The sequence below is a fragment of the Anoplopoma fimbria genome, chromosome 1 (assembly GCF_027596085.1).
Source record: "Anoplopoma fimbria isolate UVic2021 breed Golden Eagle Sablefish chromosome 1, Afim_UVic_2022, whole genome shotgun sequence".
Lineage (NCBI taxonomy): Eukaryota > Metazoa > Chordata > Actinopteri > Perciformes > Anoplopomatidae > Anoplopoma > Anoplopoma fimbria.
The window spans coordinates 8,201,062-8,220,010 of record NC_072449.1 but is presented as its reverse complement, the minus strand read 5'-3'; the positions used below and the strand labels follow the sequence as shown (position 1 = coordinate 8,220,010).

The 18,949-nt window shown below is 40.6% G+C and overlaps 1 protein-coding gene across 1 annotated transcript; it reads right to left on the bottom strand.

Annotated features, from left to right (window-relative positions):
* Positions 1-894: 894 nt before the first annotated feature.
* LOC129094217 (tumor necrosis factor receptor superfamily member 19-like) lies at positions 895-18,483 on the bottom strand. Its single transcript, XM_054602304.1, has 10 exons — positions 18,386-18,483; positions 17,126-17,217; positions 16,352-16,465; positions 10,909-11,087; positions 10,683-10,768; positions 5,279-5,443; positions 3,486-3,614; positions 3,188-3,290; positions 2,293-2,579; positions 895-1,666 (listed from the first exon to the last, which is right to left on the bottom strand). Exons 2-10 carry the CDS (start codon positions 17,189-17,191, stop codon positions 1,662-1,664), a joined length of 1,134 nt encoding a protein of 377 aa, XP_054458279.1. The 5' UTR covers positions 17,192-17,217; positions 18,386-18,483; the 3' UTR covers positions 895-1,661.
* Between the last annotated feature and the right edge of the window lie 466 nt (positions 18,484-18,949).

Here is an 18,949-nt window from a genome sequence, read left to right as displayed (position 1 = left end):
TACTATGACTTTTTCATGACATGCTATACTATGACTTTTTTCGACATGCTATACTATGACTTTTTTCGACATGCTATACTATGACTTTTTTTATACTATGACTTTTTTTGTCGACATGCTATACTATGACTTTTTTCGACATGCTATACTATGACTTTTTTCGACATGCTATACTATGACTTTTTTCGACATGCTATACTATGACTTTTTTCGACAGGCTATACTATGACTTTTTTGACTTTTTTCGACATGCTATACTATGACTTTTTTTTTACTATGACTTTTTCGACATGCTATACTATGATGTTTTTCGACAGGCTATTATGACTTTTTTCGACAGGCTATACTATGACTTTTTTCGACATGCTATACTATGACTTTTTTCGACATGCTATACTATGACTTTTTTCAACAGGCTATAATATTTTTTCGACAGGCTATACTATGACTTTTTTTATCTATGACTTTTTTCGACAGGCTATACTATGACTTTTTTCGACATGCTTCAACATACCAAGATAGTTGTCTTCTTTGGCTCTGGAGGAGCTTCTGTAAAGTTTTACGGTTTGACTTTTTCATGAGAGACAGAAACAGATTTTTGACTAAACATCAATTTGAAAGTTCTAACAAAAAGACACAGTTGAGTTGCAGGGCTGCACTTCTAATATTTTCATAAACATTTCAAAATGTTCTGTTTATCCATTTATTGTTTCAGCTCTAGAGTTGCATCATGGTAAGTGTTTTTGGAACAAAACGTAAACTAGAGAAATAAAACAAGGATATTTCAGCCTTTAGGGCATTAATTGTGTGATGAATCCCCCAACTCTATTGAATTGCAGTGCTGAACTGCTTGATTTAAAGAATTCATCAAAGAACTGAGAAAATAAATGCCTTGGTATATAAACTTGTTCAAGTGGTTTAATTACAAAAACAATATAAGGAAGTGACCAATCACATCCAACAACACGGTAACTGTGGGAAGTAAATCAAACATATTGTCAGTCATGTCTATGTTACAAAAATATGTACCTATTTAATATTTTACAGTATCTACAACAAATCTATCACTTTGACATTCCTTGTTATAACTTGCTCCATATTATCAAGATTGTCTTCAATGTGCAACATAATCACCTTTGACACTTTTTTCTTCACACCTCAAATTTGTAACCTTTACACACAAAAGCTTCATAACACCACCTGCTCGGTCAGTGGTACAGTTTATGTTCTCCTACATGTAAATATGCAAGACATTCTTAAGGCAGAGCAGAGGCTCAGTTTGATTCACTTTGCTCGACTGTAAGAAGTCAATACTCCTTGATGTTTGAACTTCATTCGATTTCACCTTCTGGGCCAGTGAGTTCACATTCTGTGTGTTTGTGTGTGAGCGCATGTGTGTGTATCTCTATCCCTTTGCCCTCATGCTTTGCTTTTCCTCAGCAGTGCTTTTGTTTGCATCTATGTACATATTCTATTTTGACCCCTTGACGAGGGACGCTGAGGTCAGCGGCATTTCAAAGAGGCAGTGTGACCACACTTGAGAGGGGCTGTTGCTCATCTGTCTGGGGGGGACTAGAGAGTAATCTCATCCGGGATCGGGCCGCGGCTGTTGTTGAGTCCAGGGTGGTTCAAGGGTGGAACATGAGCCAAAGAAATCCATGTCATCCTGGAAAGAGAGCAGGAAGAGGATCACAGACACACAGTGATTAGTAACACATATATCTAGAGCCTGGGCAGACCTAAAGCAGGATACAGTCTCGTTTACATCAAAGAAGTTGTGGTATCTCTTGTTAATGACCAGCTGTTCTTAAAGCTATAGTATAAAGTATGTAAAAAAAGTCATAAAAAAGTATATCTATATATATCATAAAAAATCATAGTATAGCATACCATGAAAATGACAAAAATGAGTATGACATAAAAAAGTAATAGTATAGTAATAGTATAGTATGACATAAAAAATCACAAGGATGTCATTAAGTCATTCTATCAAATATATTTCATACATTTTCTGTATTTTCTGGGGTTGGAGTGGCCATCTTTTCTTCTCTGCAGTTTGCTCTCATATACCCTTGTTTGACACTCTAAATAATACGAGGATCATTTATCAGTTCGCTTTGAGGCAACTTATTTGAAGTGCCAAGGGATTGACTTAACACACTTAGCGTTACATTCATCAGGAAAAATGATTCATATCCAGTGAAGTTATGAGCAAACTCAGTACACGTATGTGCCATTTGGTAAAAATAAATCATGCTTCATTAACATCTAATCATTTTTTTGACACCTTACCTTCCTGACTTGATGCTTGCTGTTTGGGAAGAAGTGCATCTGTCACAGCTTCACTGTAGCTCTTTTTGGTCGTCTCAGGCGAATTCTCCTTTGACTTGCACCCCTCCTCTTCATCGCCATCATCTTCTTCCATCTCAAGTCTCCCTGCAGGTCCAGCGTTGCACTGAGGCCGCCTGAAACACTCTGTAGGCTCTAAACTCCCTCTCATCCCATCAGCCTCTTTGCAGTGAGACTCAGGAGGTTCTCCCAGCTGCATCGGGATGCTCTCCTCATCATGATGTGTATTTCTGGGGAGCATAATAAAGAAAGCTGTGGTTATCACAATGAATCTCTGTTCACAGCCACACCCAGTGGTGATTCGCTTTTATGCACCGTGCCCTCGGTTTGTTCTCAACACTTCAAAGAATCTAATTAACCCAATTAAATTATGTTTACAGCAACTTAAATAGCAAAAGTAATGAGAACGCTGTTACCAGGTTTGCTGTAGGCGTAGCAAACCCTAGCTGATGGGAAATTACATTGTGTGAACCTTATTTTATTTAAGTATGCTTCTTACTTTATGTGCAATTTAGGTGGTTAATGTTGACTGTGCCTACTAGCCAGCTGTAAAGGTTCCAACAGTCAGTACAGGGTGGTGCAAACATTGCAGTTTTTTGTTTTGTAATTTTCCTCCGGGCAGTCATGTTGTTGCCAGGTAGTTTAGATATAGGTGTTCACCAAACACTGTGTTATGTTCAGTAGGAATGTAGTGCATGTAATGTGGAGTTTATCAACTGCAGCTGTTCAGTCTGAGATGATGATTATGCTCTTTGTCTTCCTTCTTTCTCACCACCCACTCTTCTTCAAAATTTCAGTCATTGGTTTTAATCTTAATGACCATACACATTTTCCTCACCCATTGCTGAGGCTCATCTGGGACTGGAAGGGACTGTTTTCCAGGCTGTGGCCCAGACTGCAGCTCTCATCACAGCACAGAGACGGGATCAGGTGGACTGGACCTGAAAATCGAACACACATGTACAACTTTACAAAATAAATCACCCACCTGCCATCACCTCCTAGTCTAAAAGCACAATGAGGCCACTATACAGTTTACCACTGAAGTTAGAATACAATGCTTTCCTTATACTCATCAGTTGTTTGATCGGCTACAGCTGTTGTATAAAATGTCATCAGTCTGAACCACAACCTACCACAGGTTTGTTCGGGGCCAAGGTGACACTGGCAGCACGGTCTCTGGGGAAAGTCTTGGAGCCAGCGTGGGTCCAGGCAGGACAGCTCTGCTCCACCGTAGGGACAGTCCTGGGACCTCAGAGAGGCAGCTGAGGAAACATACAACAACCCATGTCTCAGCACAGCAGGGATCTTCTACTATTACCACTCAAATAATAATATTGTATCCTTTATGAAAGCTTTTTAATTGCTTTATTAATGGTTATTAAATTGTTTACTAATGCTTAATAGAACAGTTACAAGCCAGTGAAAAAAATACATTTTGGGTTGCCAGGTTGTGGAAAATTTCCCCTGACTGTCTGGACTGACATTCGACCAATATTTAAGTATTTAATAATGGCTTAAGAGCATTTATAACTGCTTTATTACCGAGCGTTAGGGACAAGAACAGTCAAATAAGTTTTTCACGACCAAAACCGACCAAAACGTAAATTTTGCCCTTTATAAAACATGCCTTGATAAAAGTCTTTTACTTTTATAAAAGAAATGCTTCACTATTATTAATAATAACAACTGAAACCAGCCTAGATTTTCATGTTTTTGCAATTGCTGCTGTCAGGTGAAGTCCTCCTAGCTACAGTTGTGATGTTTATCTAACTACTAGAGAACTTACATTCTCTCTCATGTGTTGGGAAATGCCTGACTACCCTCGGGTCCATGAGACCGATTAAAATTCTTTTCTATAATTTAAAAAGCAACTGTGTTAGCGTTTTGGTGAAGGGTGGGGTACATTTTTTTAGACTAATTGAAAAACATTTAACTTGTGCATTCACCTTACACTGTTGGAGTGAGAAAAAACACACAACTGGTAAACGCCTTAGTAACTTCTACCTCACTCTTTGTTTCGCGCAAGCTGATGGTGAACATGATGTCATTAATTCTTTGCCCCGGGACGTTTCACATACTCAAACGCTTTTGGACTACGGAATGCTATACAATTATACAAGTTCCCACAAATATGCAACATCAGGTTTTTTTTAAGGGTTAACAATATGATCACAGCTGACAGATGAACTGCAACTCTGTTTGTGTCGTTAACAAAAGAGCGCTATCATGCTCATCCTGCTAAAAATACTAGTCTTTATTTACCTTATTAAGGGCTCTATAAGTGTCACTCGTATTTTAACATGAATATATGTAGCTCTTGCACAACTCTGATCCCTGCAGTGCAATAATAAGAAAAGAAAAAAAGATATTGCTTCCAGCTCCAACTTCCACACAACTGCCTGCTCAGTACATCTCAAAGCACACAACGAATAACACATTTTAACTTGTTATCACTATGTGTATCTTTTTTGTTTGGTCTTTCTTAGAACTGAATATATTCTAAAATACATTTCTTGGTAATCTTGACTAGAGAACAAATTGTACTAGAGATTCATTGGCTGTGCATTGAATTAACAGCACCTGGAGAGGAAGGTGGGGGGTTGGGGTCAAAGGTCAATGCTGGCTGCATAGAACCACATGCAACCCTGGCCTTTGAAAAATGCACTGCATCCACAGAGAGCAGTTGCAGTGGTGCATAAAAAGTCTTGATAGCATTAAAATGTGAATCTTACTTAAGGCCTCTGCATTGGTCTAAAGACTGCATCCAATTTTCAAAGCACCAATCATTAGTTAATTGTTTTAAAGAATCCCCTAAAGCTCCTGCTCTTACTGGCATCTATAAAACACAAGGTCCTGATTCTGAACAAAACGTTTTCAGCAATACACTTATTCGGAAAACAAAGTGTGTGCAGATGTTGTGACTCACCACTGGGCTTCTTCTCCAGCAGCTGTCTCTTGCAGTAGATAACACAGAGGACCAGCAGGGCCAGCAGAACGGTGGCCAAGGCGCTGCAGATGACCGCGGCCAGGGCCATGTCCCGCGGGCTGGTCACCACCGAGGGCAGCGGCACCAGGTTCACACGCCCGCTACCTGTGAAGAAGATGGAGGGAGATGAATGTGAAATACAGCAGGGCGATGATTCTTTGATTGACCACATGACAGCGTATGCATCTTATTTCAAAGTGATGAGTGGTTTTAATATCAGACCTGAGTAAACACACAAACACCCAATCTCTCAAAATAGCAGTTATTGGATAACACCATGACGAGGAGCAGCTACTTCATACTATCCGAACGCTCCTCAGCCAATCAGAAACGGGTAACGTGAGACAAATTATTCCTTTGCGCCTCGAGCCAGGTACCTCTTTGCTTAAGCCTAATAAAATACGCAGAGGAATTTCAAAGAGAAAACGCCTGTGGTGGGTTCACCCTTTATCTGCCTCTGTCTTGTTCCCCTCAGAAGATGATTTACAGACATTTCTACCCCCACCCCCTCCCCACCCCCACCCCAGGGCTCCCTCACATGCTAGTCACACAGCCCTGAAATCAAGAGGCAGACATGCTGTTCAGGCTTCTGAAATAGGTCAGATATTAGTGTGTAGGTGGGTTTTTTCACGATTCTATGTGTCATTGTGTTTGTTGTGGTGAGTTTTCTCGACGAAAGACAGATGAACTGACATCTGCTGGAGGTAATTATCCTTTCCAAGCACTCATCAGAGATTAAAGCACAATATGAGATCCAAATGAGAAGCAAAATTAAAAACAAATGAAACTTTCAACCATTCACAAACTGAATATTATGTTCTTTTAAAGGGATGAACACATCCTGAATTATTTGCATTTTCTGATACTGTTTAAAGCTGCATTACTTAATACAGACATCCTGTGTGACAACTGAAATACCAGGGAGGACTGTTACATCAGCATGTGAGTCGTGTATGCCCCATGACGCACTCTGCTCTCTGGTTTGTAGCTTAAAGAGGGAATTGGAGAAGAACAGCGGCACACCTGAATTCTCAAGTTGAGTGACATTTCTCTTTAAAACCATGTAGTTTAACATAATTGTGTCTGATTATTATCACCGATCAAATACAATTTTCCTGATCAATGTCTGTATGATAGGGAGGGTGAGGGTTATTGCAGAGCAAACATTAAATGTATGCTGGTCTCATATTGTGAAACAGACAAACCAGTTAACACCATGTGGGGGAAAAAAAGAACTTGTGAGGGATTGTTGATGAATATGGCAAATACAATGAATTACTTTTTGTTTGAGAAAATCTTTTTTTCAGTGAGCCCTGATGTTTGCTTTTCAGTACATTAATCATAAAGGGAACTGGTTTCCACCTTTTCACATCCAATAGCTCTTTGTTATGCACTGTAAACATTACTTTAGCTTTGGGCAGTGTTTTCATTCAGCCAGATAGGGGATAAGGGTATTTTAACATTCCTTCTAAGAAAACAAAAACAAAACAAAACAAAAACTCAAAACGGCACTTCGAAGCTTAGTTTGAAAAATAAAGGGGAATTTTAAAATAAGTACAACAAGTCCTAAAAACTGTTACAGCATCTAAAATCACTGCAACTGCTCTCAATAATTTGCAGTTAACATAAAAGCATTTGTATTGCTGTTCATTTCTTAGGTACATCCTACTGATCACACTGAACGACAAAGTATCAGCTGTTAAACATTAACCACAGTAGAGACGCAGAGGCACTATCTCACTATCAAAAATAATATACTGTATATAAAAAATAAATGTATTACTACAAACAGTTCCACTTCTCATAATGACACAGAGTAATTACTCCATATTTAACTTCAAGTTTAAGACTCATAATGAATTGTCACAGCAGGGATTACCATAATAATTGTCATATACAAAGACACTGCATTGTATTGGTCTTTAAATAACATCAAACCATTGTGTTCACATTTGGTCTTCATTGTCAAGGTCAAATTCAACTCATCGAAGGTGAGCATCATCTGGCCCAAAACACAAAGGCAGACTGTTATCAGAGGCCCCGCAGCTGCAGCAAACACAGATAAACACTGGTCCATTGAAGAGACCTCACCTGCTGATATTATCTCCACACAGACCCGACCAATAAACCACAGCCTTTCATACACTCCCTGCCTGTTTACTTTATGGGATGCCACATACTCCAAATAAAAGGAGCACTTCTTTACACCTTCTTTGACTTTTGTCAGTACAAACTCTTTTAAGAGGTTCTTTAGAAGAACTCATAGCTGCTTTACGCAGAACTCCGGATACCAGAAATAGGAAAATATATATTTTTCTGACTGAAGTCCTCTGTTAAGAGAGCTATAAGAGCTATTTAATGTTAGGACATTTAAAATGGTTCAAACCTGAATTTATACCCATTTAGACCCTAAATTGGTCCATTTGACTCAATCGTTATATGAGCAACAATGAAGGCATTTATCTGAAACAGTATTCATTACTATACATTAAGAGGCTAAAGTGCTATTTAGTAGCTTAAAGTGTCTCTTAAGATTCGGTGTCTCTAGGCAGCTCTACAGTAACTTGAAAATATTCAAAAATGTAAGTCAGTGAATATAAAAATATAAGTTATAATTGTAATTCAGAGATTTGGAAATGTAACAGCTTTGATTGATTTGATGCCATTTCAAAAAGATCTGTTATTCCCTTAAATGTTTGGTCAATGATTCAGTTTCTTTTACGAGTTAAAAAGTGTTCACATGGAAGTCTGTTTTAGATTGGCTTCTCTAGTTGCAAATATATTTCTATACTAACGCTAAGTGCATTTCTGGCAGTGTTGTTAAAGGCGGTATAACAGACAACATATTAAATCACCATTTTAAAGTGAATCCGGATATGTCTGCTGGAACGATTTATAATGTCCAAAAGCATGACTCCCAATGTGTTGTGTTTGTGGAAAAACATTTTCTATTCATCACTTCTTATAATGTGACAACACCAAACATAATTATTGCTGTGAGGTTGTGGTTTGATATTGCATGTTATTTCCATTAAGACAGCAGTGAAGATAACCTGATCTGCAATAAGATCATAATTCCAGCTGCTGACATCTGAGTATGAGAAAATTGAAAGGCTATAGTTTGAATCGCTGGCAGGCAAATGTAGTAAGGAATGTTTCCTTTACCTTGCCAGTTTTTGGCCATCTGTGGTGAGAACTGATTACATTAACCTTTGAAGTCAGTGAACAAGCTGCAAGCGTGAATACAGATTATGTTTTCTTCATGTTACGGGAGAGTTGAGGTTATCAGGAGGGACCAAGGTTTATGAGATTAGATTCCTGATCTCTTTTAGTTTGCGTGTAAAAAGGATAAGCAGCAAATAACTGAATTTATTGAAAATATTTCCTTTCCCACACCACTGTTTCTCTTTTAACTGAACAAAGAAAGATAAAATGCCAATCTACTGTGTGTGTGGATCCAGCTGTAAAAATAGTAATAAAGACAATACAGGGATAAGCTACATGTGTACGTGCATATATCTCTCTGCATGCCTGTGTGTGTCTCTCTCTTTAACAGAGAAAGTGAACCAAAACATTAAAGCTGAGTGAAACTGCAGAGTCAGGTGATACTTTTCTCTGGTTTCGTCACCACAAGCGACATCTGTCTGCATGCCTGTGTGTGATAGCGTGGTCTAGTCGGCTCCCCTAGATCTACCGTGACACTGAAGAACTCCAGCAGATGAAACACATTAAAGAGGCTGAAGGAATCCATAAAACACAATCTCGTTTTTCACTCGGCTCCAAAAAGCCACTGGGGGAAAGGGAGGAGAGGAAAGGGGGGGTGGGGTTTGAAATTTACAGCCCCCCCCCCAGACGGCGACTGCCTCCCCTGCTGAGATGCACCGTTGCCCTGGGCCAGTGTGGCCTATTAGAATGATCTGCCCTTCCAGCTTTCACCACCCTCCTCAAGATAACACTGGAGGAAGGGAGCAGGACTTTCAAGCATTTGGAAATGCTCCACTGAGAGTCCCTGTAGGACCTAACTGCCAGCTATGTTCTCAGACACAATGGCCATTTTGTTTCGCAGGCCTCCTCTAGTATCAAAACTGGAAGCTGCACAGATGGACCAATGAGCAGACTGAGGGAGGCCAGTTGTCTCAAGGCCGGCGTTAATCACACAACACTGCAACAATATACAAAAAAAGAATCTAGACTGAAAAAGACACAAACTAACAGCTAATCAGATTCTTTACATTTGGGGCTTGTGAGCGAACACATTGTTTGAGTTGTCTGATATCCCGGAGCTGTCTCCATTTATTTAACACAGGGGTGCTAACCCGGGCTGGGACTGCTCTGATGCTTATGCTGCCAAAAAAGCCTCCTCAGAAACAGCTGCAGCCTCCTCTACCAGCAGGAAGTCACACTCAATTACCAAAGGTACAAGTTCACTCGACTGTTGGTTTTATATGGAAACCTGAAATCATAAGGTTGTACTTAACCACTTCTAATGGCCGGAAGAGGAGCGTTAATTGGATCTGTAGCCTACTGGAATGTGAGTCCTGCTTTGTGAAAAATACTGTAACACACCTCCCCTCTCCTTTTTGCTTAATGGATAATATGCTAAAAGGAAATCAATTATCCTGCTTGAACCAGCACTACTCCCAAAAACATGTAAAAGTGCCGTCAGGTTTCTTTTAATACTATTGAGACCATTTTTAACAAGAAAAATCAATAGAGGTATTGTTAAAGGAAGTTGGATTTAGTAATCCAAACTGAGTGCTGAAAATGAGTGACATTCTGAGCCATCATAATCCAGTGTTGGCATATCTAGTATTCTGTTAGTTGTATCCATTTCAGCTTTTCAACTGCTCAGCTTGTAAATCCAAGCATTTATTTGCACATATATCGTTTCGGCTTGGCTCCGTGAGACTTAGTGAATGAACTATGGCTTGCTCCACCCTTTAAAGTCTGTAGTTCTGGTTACACCAAAGACCTTGTGCTGGCATGTTTATGTGTGTGTGTGTGTGTGTGTGCATGTGTGTGTGTGTGTGTGTGTGTGTGTGTGTGTGTGTGTGTGTGTGTGTGTGTGTGTGTGTGTGTGTGTGTTTGTGTGTGTGCGTGCAAAGGCTTTGTTGTGGCACTGCAACCAGGCTTTTGGTTCTGGTAGCATGTGGCAAGGAGTTTAATAGTGTGCTGTAGCTGGTGATGTTTGCTTTTAGACTATTGTATCCCTCTTGTTTCATCTTAAAACATCACCTATTCTGGGCTGGGATGAATAGCCTTCATTCATGGGAACATTTAAAAGAATGTCCCATTGATGTTAGGCCAACTGTTAGAAGAGGTAAAAGAAAGGAAAGGTGCTTACAGTGAGGCTCATAAGGAGGCGGAGGGTCCCCACAGGGTATACACTCCATGTCTTGAAAACCACTTAATTTTGTCTTCCTGTAATATCTGTTGAGGACACAAAATGACATGTTTTAACGTTCAAATCTCATGAACAAAAGAGCAGCAAACATGCACGAACTCAGATGTTTCCCTTCTTTGTCCGACTATTATTGTAAAAAGTAAATAATTGTTATCTGTCCTCTCACCCCGGCAGACAGTCGCCACACACAGCGTTGCTGGTGGTGGAACAGTTGCCCTTCTGGAAGCGGTTGATGAGTCCACAGTCCAGGCAGGGCTTGCACTTCTGCAGGCTCCGGTCTTCCTTGAAGCGACTGCTCCGGCAGGGCACGCACCGGGCATCCTCTCCATAACCAAAGCCACATTCCTGGGGGGATTAACAGGAGAAATACACCGGTTAAAAGGTGGGGTCGGTGGTTTGGAGAGATGTGCAGCTGGTGAAAAGAGGGCTTGAATGTGGACTACCGGGGGTCTGGAATTAAAGAATGATCTTGGTTCGCGGGATCAAAAGAGAACAATGGCCTGCCTCTTTTGAGAGTCCATCTTACACTGGCAATAATCTCCCTGACTCTCTTAGTTTGAATGAGCGGCCTTCCGCTGCAAGACCCAGAAAGGCCAGGCATTTGAATGATAAAGGCCGTGGGGGACACCCACTGTTGTATTATTGCAAGTTTATTGCTGCGTTTCTGTGTGTCTCCCTCTTCAAGCAGACTCTGTGAGAGTCCCGTTGATTGAGAGGCTGGCAAGCAAAGGAAAGGCTTCAGTGAGGGGGCAAGGATTATGGAGAGGTATATGGAGAAAGTAAGATGAATACTCTTTTTGTCAACAATTGAAAAGTGCACTTAAAAAGCACAGCTTCCTTCTACCGTGTGACTGATCTAATGCTGAGCCATCTTTTGATCATTTGTTCACCTGAAACGAGCAAAAATCTATGATAGTTTTAAAAAAACAACACTTTTTATTGTTTTCTTTGACTGAAGTATATAGTCTGGATAGAAGATCAAATATGTATTGTGTTTGTTTGTATGAGTTATAGGTATTTTAGCTATTAACTATTTTTCCGATTTAACATGGTTTTCCTGTTATATACAGCAACTGGCAATGTGGCAGACGCCTGTTGTTATAGAAGCATAATTTATGCTGAGAGGAACCAAAAATCAACACTAAATTAACATCAAATGTATTCATAATGTAATTATGTATTGCCAATGTTAGTCTTTGTTTTGTCTCTTTACTAATCGGTTCTGTCACATCCCTAAAAAGTCATGTTGAAAGACTGGTGACCTCAATGACAAACTGACATTTACAAGACAGCTGATATTACTGTACACCGCACTGAGTGAAAAGTCCCTGCAGGGATGACATCATACATTGATCATTCATTATCAGCTCCATAGCAGCTGCCCTCCTGTTGTCCAGCGTTGCCACACTGCAATCCAAAGCCAGAAGGATAGACAGGGGGGATGGGGGGTGCTCATATATCATTAAAGTGAAGGCCAGCTCCAAACAGGGCTTCTCTCTTCTCTTCTCTCATCGCCCGTGTCCCATTTCACTGCCCGGGCATGCAGTACTGCTGGAATGTGGGCACAAGAGTCTGATATGGGGGTTGGGTTTGGGGAAGCAGGCTGGCAAGAAATAAAAAGGAAAAGGCGAAGATGCGATCGTGTGATGGCACCGTGGAGTCGGTGGGACAGAAGATGAGGATTTCAGTCCCACCAACCAAGCACATGTGAGCCTGACATTGAACCCTCGGATCAGGCCTGGCCCGAGGTGGACCAGCTAGGGCTGGACTATTGCAGCTGTTGTTATGAACTCTCCATAAAAGGCCTTGCTCTCCTGCAGTGCAGGGAACAGTGGAGGTGTGGGGTGTGGGGGGGGGGACGGGGGACGGAGAAAGAGTGAGAAACAGAGAGGGGGTGGCTGATGAGTGATAAAAAGGGGGAAAGGCGGAATAAAGAAGACTCGGCCGCCCACTGGTGCGGGCCATAGTCTCGCCTGTCTGAAGGGGAATGAAGCTCAGACTGAGCCAGGGGAGGCTGGACAACGACCACAGCACTCAACCCCAATGCTAGTCCTTAAGAAAGGGCTGTAGGCCCAGCCACGGCAGGCTACCTCACAGAAGTTCTGTGACCCACTTCCACATGAAGTAAAGGGCCGGGCGATGATTCGTATCGTCTAAGCCCAACACTGGCACAAGCTCTGCCTGTGGGGCACCACATGGTAAGATGGGGGGGCTGATGCCACGTAGACACGAGCAGGTCAGAGCACTGAAACAAAAGCAAAATGGAGCCAACTTCTGCCTCTTTGATCCAGGCAGCACAGATCATCAAGGAGGGATCTCTTTGTTCTTTTATCCCTGCTTACAAAGCTGAACAGAGCTGACATCCTGCCCTGACTGAGTCTACTTTAGCAGCTGAAAGAAAGACAATACTCTTTGGTAATCTGTGATTTTTATGCGAATACTATATGAAAAGGTGAGAGCACAATGTATAAGCCTTTTCAAATATAACTACAATAAATCATCAACCAATATCAACCAAAGAAAATATATTCAGTCAGTACGTTAAACCTCCCTGAAAGACAATATTTTCAGGGTGTGTAGAGGATACAATTATTACAAAAATACACCCAAACACATACAGGGAAGTTGGCTCTATACATACATTTTTTTTTATGTTCCTCTACAGGTAAACGACTAAACATTCGGGGGGAGAAAACCACAAGGGATGTTGTCCAAAAATATATATAACTAAAAAATAAAAGTAAGTAAAGTAAATCAACATTCAAGAGTGCCGATCTCTCCTTGTACTTTAAGTTGAACTCACGTCAAAGCCATCCATAAAAGGGCAGATGCTTAACATCCCATTTCCCTGCCCTATCTCCTGATCTGGTTTGGGTGAGACTGCCAAGCATAACAGCAGCGTGGAGGGGAGAGGAGCGGCGCGAGAAAAGGGAGAGCTGGCTGGGAGCTGAAGCATGTTCAGACGCAGAGATATTTCTGAGATTAGGAGGGAATCACAAGAGGGGGCCGGCCAGTCATCTGATCTGGTAATGAAACAACGCTGAAAACAATGCACGTTAGTTAAAGCTGTGTTCTGTCTGGGACCCAACGCACTCTTGCTCTTTATGTTTTCCTCTCTCTATAACTCTTTTTTTACTGCCTGGATTCTTTAGACACAACAGCTGATGTCTGGCAACTCTGATTTTGACCCCTCTGTTGCTTATGCACTCCTTTGTCTCTCTCTTTAGACCGTACCATCCATAAGCCCTTTGCCTTGGGAGTGTGGCTGAAGGAAAAGTTACACCCTTGCTACATACTACAAGTTGTTGACACATCAAAGTTGTGTTCCTGCCTTTTTTTTTTTTTGCCATTGGCAGTTTTCCAGCTTGTACTGGAAAGCAATTCACCCCTTCTCCGTCATGCTTGACAAAACAACAGACTAGGCAACTTACTATGAATGAAACCTAGAATGAAATATGTCTGAAAAAGAATAAGTGGTTTTAATGGACATTCCCTCTGTGTGGGTGGTTCTTTTAGCTACAGTTAGTGTGAAGGGGCTAATTGATGTTTGTCAGCTCGCCTAACAGCGGCTTCCAGAGGCAAACTTCCAGAGCAAACTGGGGCACATTCCTCTGGGATCTCTATGGCAGCTGCACAGAGTGACTCCAAAAGTCTGCTTCCCTCCCAACAGCCAGCCGTACCTTTCAGAATATGCACAGATTGTCTTGGTTACGCAGAACTCAGATCAGAAGTTGTTTCTCTGGGAAACTTTCTCTGAGTGCAGGCCTAGGTCGCCACTGTGAGCCGGCATCCCACTACCTTCAGAGAAAGAATGAGGCAGCCAATTATTAACCAGGACCCCAGGGTGGCTAGCAGCATTCAAGCCTTCTGAGCTGGCAGAGGAACACGAGGACTACTGAAGCGTATTAGCAACCACAGAGTGCATGTCTGTGTGCACTGAGATTAAAGGCAACTGGACTTAAATGCATGTGTGCAACAGATGTCAAGGGTGAAACAGAGTTTTTTTCACCAGTACTAAAAGATGTAGGGGAGTGAAAACCCAACTAAAGTCAGTTTACAAGCCATTTTATTTACAGAATACTCTAAAGCTGCCATTTTATTAACGTAAACATATGCTTTACTGAAACTAAGTTATCAAAATCTCCTACAAAGCCAAGTAGCTTGCAGTCTTTTCTTGTTTTCTTAGGCCCATCAATATCTTTGACTATATAAAAAGCAATTAAATCCTTATTTGCATTCAGTTGTTAGTTTATTAGGCTAACCTAGCTAGTCTGAAACAACAGCCCTGCATAAATCTCACAATGTTCAGAATTCTTTAAACTGTTTTTATTCAGCTTCATGGTCGTTTTGTGGGCTGTTGAACTGTATTGCATTATACTGAGATGTGTCTCAAATACTTAGTCGACCATTTTCAAAATAAATGGGTTGTTATAGTGGTCGTTACTCTGTGTATTACTTAAAAAGTATCAAAAGACCTGTCAATTCCTTTGGGAGTAACACCAGGTTACAATCAGAAGTTTTACATTTTGGTGATGGGTGGCTGTAACTACTTTTTGTGCGTTTGTGTGTGTTTCTTTAAACTTTAAAATAAGAGAATAAATCTCCCAATTTGGTTGTTACTGTTCAACTTACCGCCAATATAATTTTACATGTGTTAAAAATGTTATGCTATCACGTCTTTTTGATACTGCAGAGGCAATCAGGCTGCTGGGTCCTCAACTTTAAACTTTTGTACTAACCTTTCAAATATTGAAACAAGGTAAACTGCAAAGGTAGAAGTATCTTATTATTAATGTAATAACATTTTGCAAAGCTCAAATCAATCAAAAAAGTGAATGGGTTTCTTAATATGTTTGCTTGCCACAAACTGAATCAGTTATTATACTTTGTTCACCTGTACATCACTGCCTACACTTGCAAAAGTAGTTGCATAGCTGCTGCCTGCCAGAGAGGAAAGCCTGAGCGTACACTATAGAGGCCTGTTTGTACAAAGCACACAAAAACCTGTGGCTAAGGTGGTGGAAAAAACTGTATTCCCAGTCGAAAGAGCAGCAAGCTTAGGCATGGCTTGCTTCAAACAGTGAAGACAATAAGTTGGACAGGGTGCAATGGGGAAAAACAATGGAAGCCATTCAACTGTAGAAGGTCAAAAGTATGGGTGTGGCTGATTGAAGAGGGGTCGGTGTTTTACAAAAGCTAATAACGGCTTGGCTGTTCTTTGCATGAAAGAGAGGAAGTAATAAATAATGTTGGTTCCCTGGATCAGATATGCTTTTCTAAACAGTGAGTTTTTTGTTACCACAGGAATAATCCATTCCACTTCTTTTCAGTTCTAGGAAGTTGCTTCAACAGACCTGTTATGGATCCCTTGTTTTACTAAACTTTCCTTTTTCTAAATATGAGAGTGTAGTAACACAAGTTATTTTAGAAATATTAAAAAAATGTGTATAAATAAAAATATAATAAATAAACAAATCAACAATACTTTTTTTCTTAGAGTGGCTTTAAAGAAAATGCTCCTCAGTGAGCACAGAACTTCAGACAGATCTTCTCTTTTTTTGTTTTTTTGTGATAAAATCATAATAAGTCCAAGACAATTTTGTTCCAACCTTTGATAGCTCCTGCCCCGCATCACACTGCTTGCAGGGTTTACAGTTCCCAAAGCGGTCCTTGTACTCCTGTTCTCTGCATTCTCTGGTCTCCTCCTCGGCCCCCACAGGAATCTGAGAAGGGCGGTCATTTAGCGAAAGTTAGAGATTCTTGTATATCATCACCACTTTCATCTATCACAGAAAAAGCAGACAGCGATGCGTCACAAACTCTCTTCATATTGTTGAAGGGGATAGACCCCTGCCTTGAACTCTTCTTGAAAACAAGTCTGATACTATTGGGATGAGATAAGATGAAATTTTAATGAGCCCTGTGGGGAAAACACCACAGTTGCAGAAGCAGAATCTAAGTCCAAAGCAACAATACCGAGATTGCCAAAACCAGAGATGAGAACATAGATAGTGAATAAAACCAGAGATGAGAACATAGATAGTGAATAAAATCAGGACAGAGCCGTGGACAAAAGTAAAATGATACTCAGCATTGTCAGAGTGTCACCAGTAAAGACTTTAAAGATCCCACAGGGATCAAAAAACGTTTGTGCAAAAAACGTGTTTGTAGCATCTGCAGCTCACTTTTGGAGATTTTTTTTAGTTTTCCCCAGAAGTTGGGGTTAGCTCAGTTTTCATGGAGAATGCATGAAATGCGGGTGAAAGCTTTGGGAAAAAATAGTAAGTGAAACTTGAGACCCACTATTTCCTATTGGTCAAAAATAAACATTTACACTAAAACAAAGTAGAACAGAGTAAAAAGCAGATAATGTACTTGCTTACCAGAGTTGAATATATGACATGCACAGTGAGTAGAAGTGAGAAGGTATGGTGAAGAATCCAGACCATTTTGATGAGCCACTTGTTGCCTGCAGCTGAAAAAAAGGACACAACAATAGAAGACTGAGATTAAGTATAATATTATATAATCTCCTCTCCATAATAGACACTTAATAACTCATCAACAAGAAAAATATATTTGGTTGGGTCAAATGTTTGAGGTAAAACAATTTTGTTTGTTTCGATTATTAAAACCAATACAGGCAAGTTCACGTTTGTTTAACCTCTTAAACCTCACTGACTGGTGGCTCAGTCAATACAATCTTGCTGTGCAGCTAATCTTTATTCAAACCCACAGAAATGTATTTCATATCCGAGTGCACTACAAAGTTTCCAAAGAAGTCAAACATGTCAGCCTGAAGTTTAGGAAAATGTGTTTTAAATGATTCACAACACATTTCAAATGTAATCAAAATATTTCCATTTCGATGTCATCAAAACATTGAGTCATGGGTTATGCTATTCCACTAACTGTAAACATAAATACAGCTTGGAGGAAGAACTATAAAAACAATATTTACACATCATAGGTATTCTGTCATACTGTGTGGAATAAGGTGAAATCCCCAACATCAAGGCTACTGTAGTTAAGGGCTATTAAAAGGGTGGAAATGGGAGTTGTGGGAGGTTAAACACATAAAAAAAAAAACATGTTTCTACAATAAAGCATGCATGGGCTGTACACCACTCAATTAAAAAAATTAACCCAACGCACGTGCATATCGTAGCAGTGTTGCAGCAAACTGATGCTGTTTGAATTAAAGTCACATCTCCCATAGCTTTACATGGGGGAAACTTTATCATAGGATCATAACATAAAAATGTCTAAAAGTAAAAAAAAAAAACTAAAAAAAAAACTATAATATTTGTCACCATGTGCCCAAAATCCATTAAAAATGTCCATACAATAGTATTTCCCTTAAAACAACTGAGAGTTGACCATCTGAAGTTTACTTTAAAGCGACATCATCGTGCGTTTCTCTTATGGTCGCTATAATAAAACGATCCATGTAATATAAAGTTATAGATATGTGTATGTATGCCTTGTAACTTTATTCTGAAATGAACCAAAGGCTTGTTTCCATATCGTTCTATGTAAGTCTGCCAAAACTAATAATAAAAAAAGCTCTTCTTTCCTGCACCCCCCCAAAAAACCCTGCCCCTGTTGATGAAGGTATTGGCTGTTGGAGGTCCAGAGCTTACCGGGGAGAGGTGAGAGGTGTGCTGGTGTCTGTCCCGCACCGGTCCGCTCACCATGTCAGCGCTGCTGCAGCTCGAGCCCAGAACAACGCGGAGCTGCAGCGGCGGAGGAGGCAGCTCGAGGACTACAGCGAGCAGATCAAAGGCGGGGGAGAGAGAGAGGGAGGGGGAGAGAGAGGGAGAGAGAGAGAGAGAGAGAGAGAGAGAGAGAGAGAGAGGGGGGTGGCTTTATGGATCTGAAGCGCGTGTATCTGATCTGTGATCAGCCTGCCAACATCAAAGACCCGATCCCAGCCGAGCCAAACCTGCACAACGCTGGCTGAACTCAGTTAAAGTGTGATCGATAACTGCATTTTTAATTATTTTTTCCTTTGGAGCTATAGTCTTATTATTATGAGTCGATGGAAATGATGAAGTAGGTTGGACTAAACTAATGTCCAATCGGAAGGAGACGACTTTCTCTCTCTCCACAGGGTGTGTGTGGTTTATTTAATGGGTGTTTCAGTGCAGTCAGTCTTTTGAAGTTTGAGCAGCAGCCAGACGACTCTCAAACTGTGGTCTGGGGAC

Excerpts from the sequence above, each read along its gene's own strand:
- LOC129094217 (XM_054602304.1), bottom strand. The coding sequence starts at position 17,191 with ATGGTCTGGATTCTTCACCATACCTTCTCACTTCTACTCACTGTGCAT. Across the intron at positions 3,615-5,278 it reads GCTGGAGAAGAAGCCCAGTG|CTGCCTCTCTGAGGTCCCAG; the intron begins GTGAGTCACAAC and ends ATGTTTCCTCAG. Across the intron at positions 3,291-3,485 it reads TGGCCCCGAACAAACCTGTG|GTCCAGTCCACCTGATCCCG; the intron begins GTAGGTTGTGGT and ends TTCGATTTTCAG.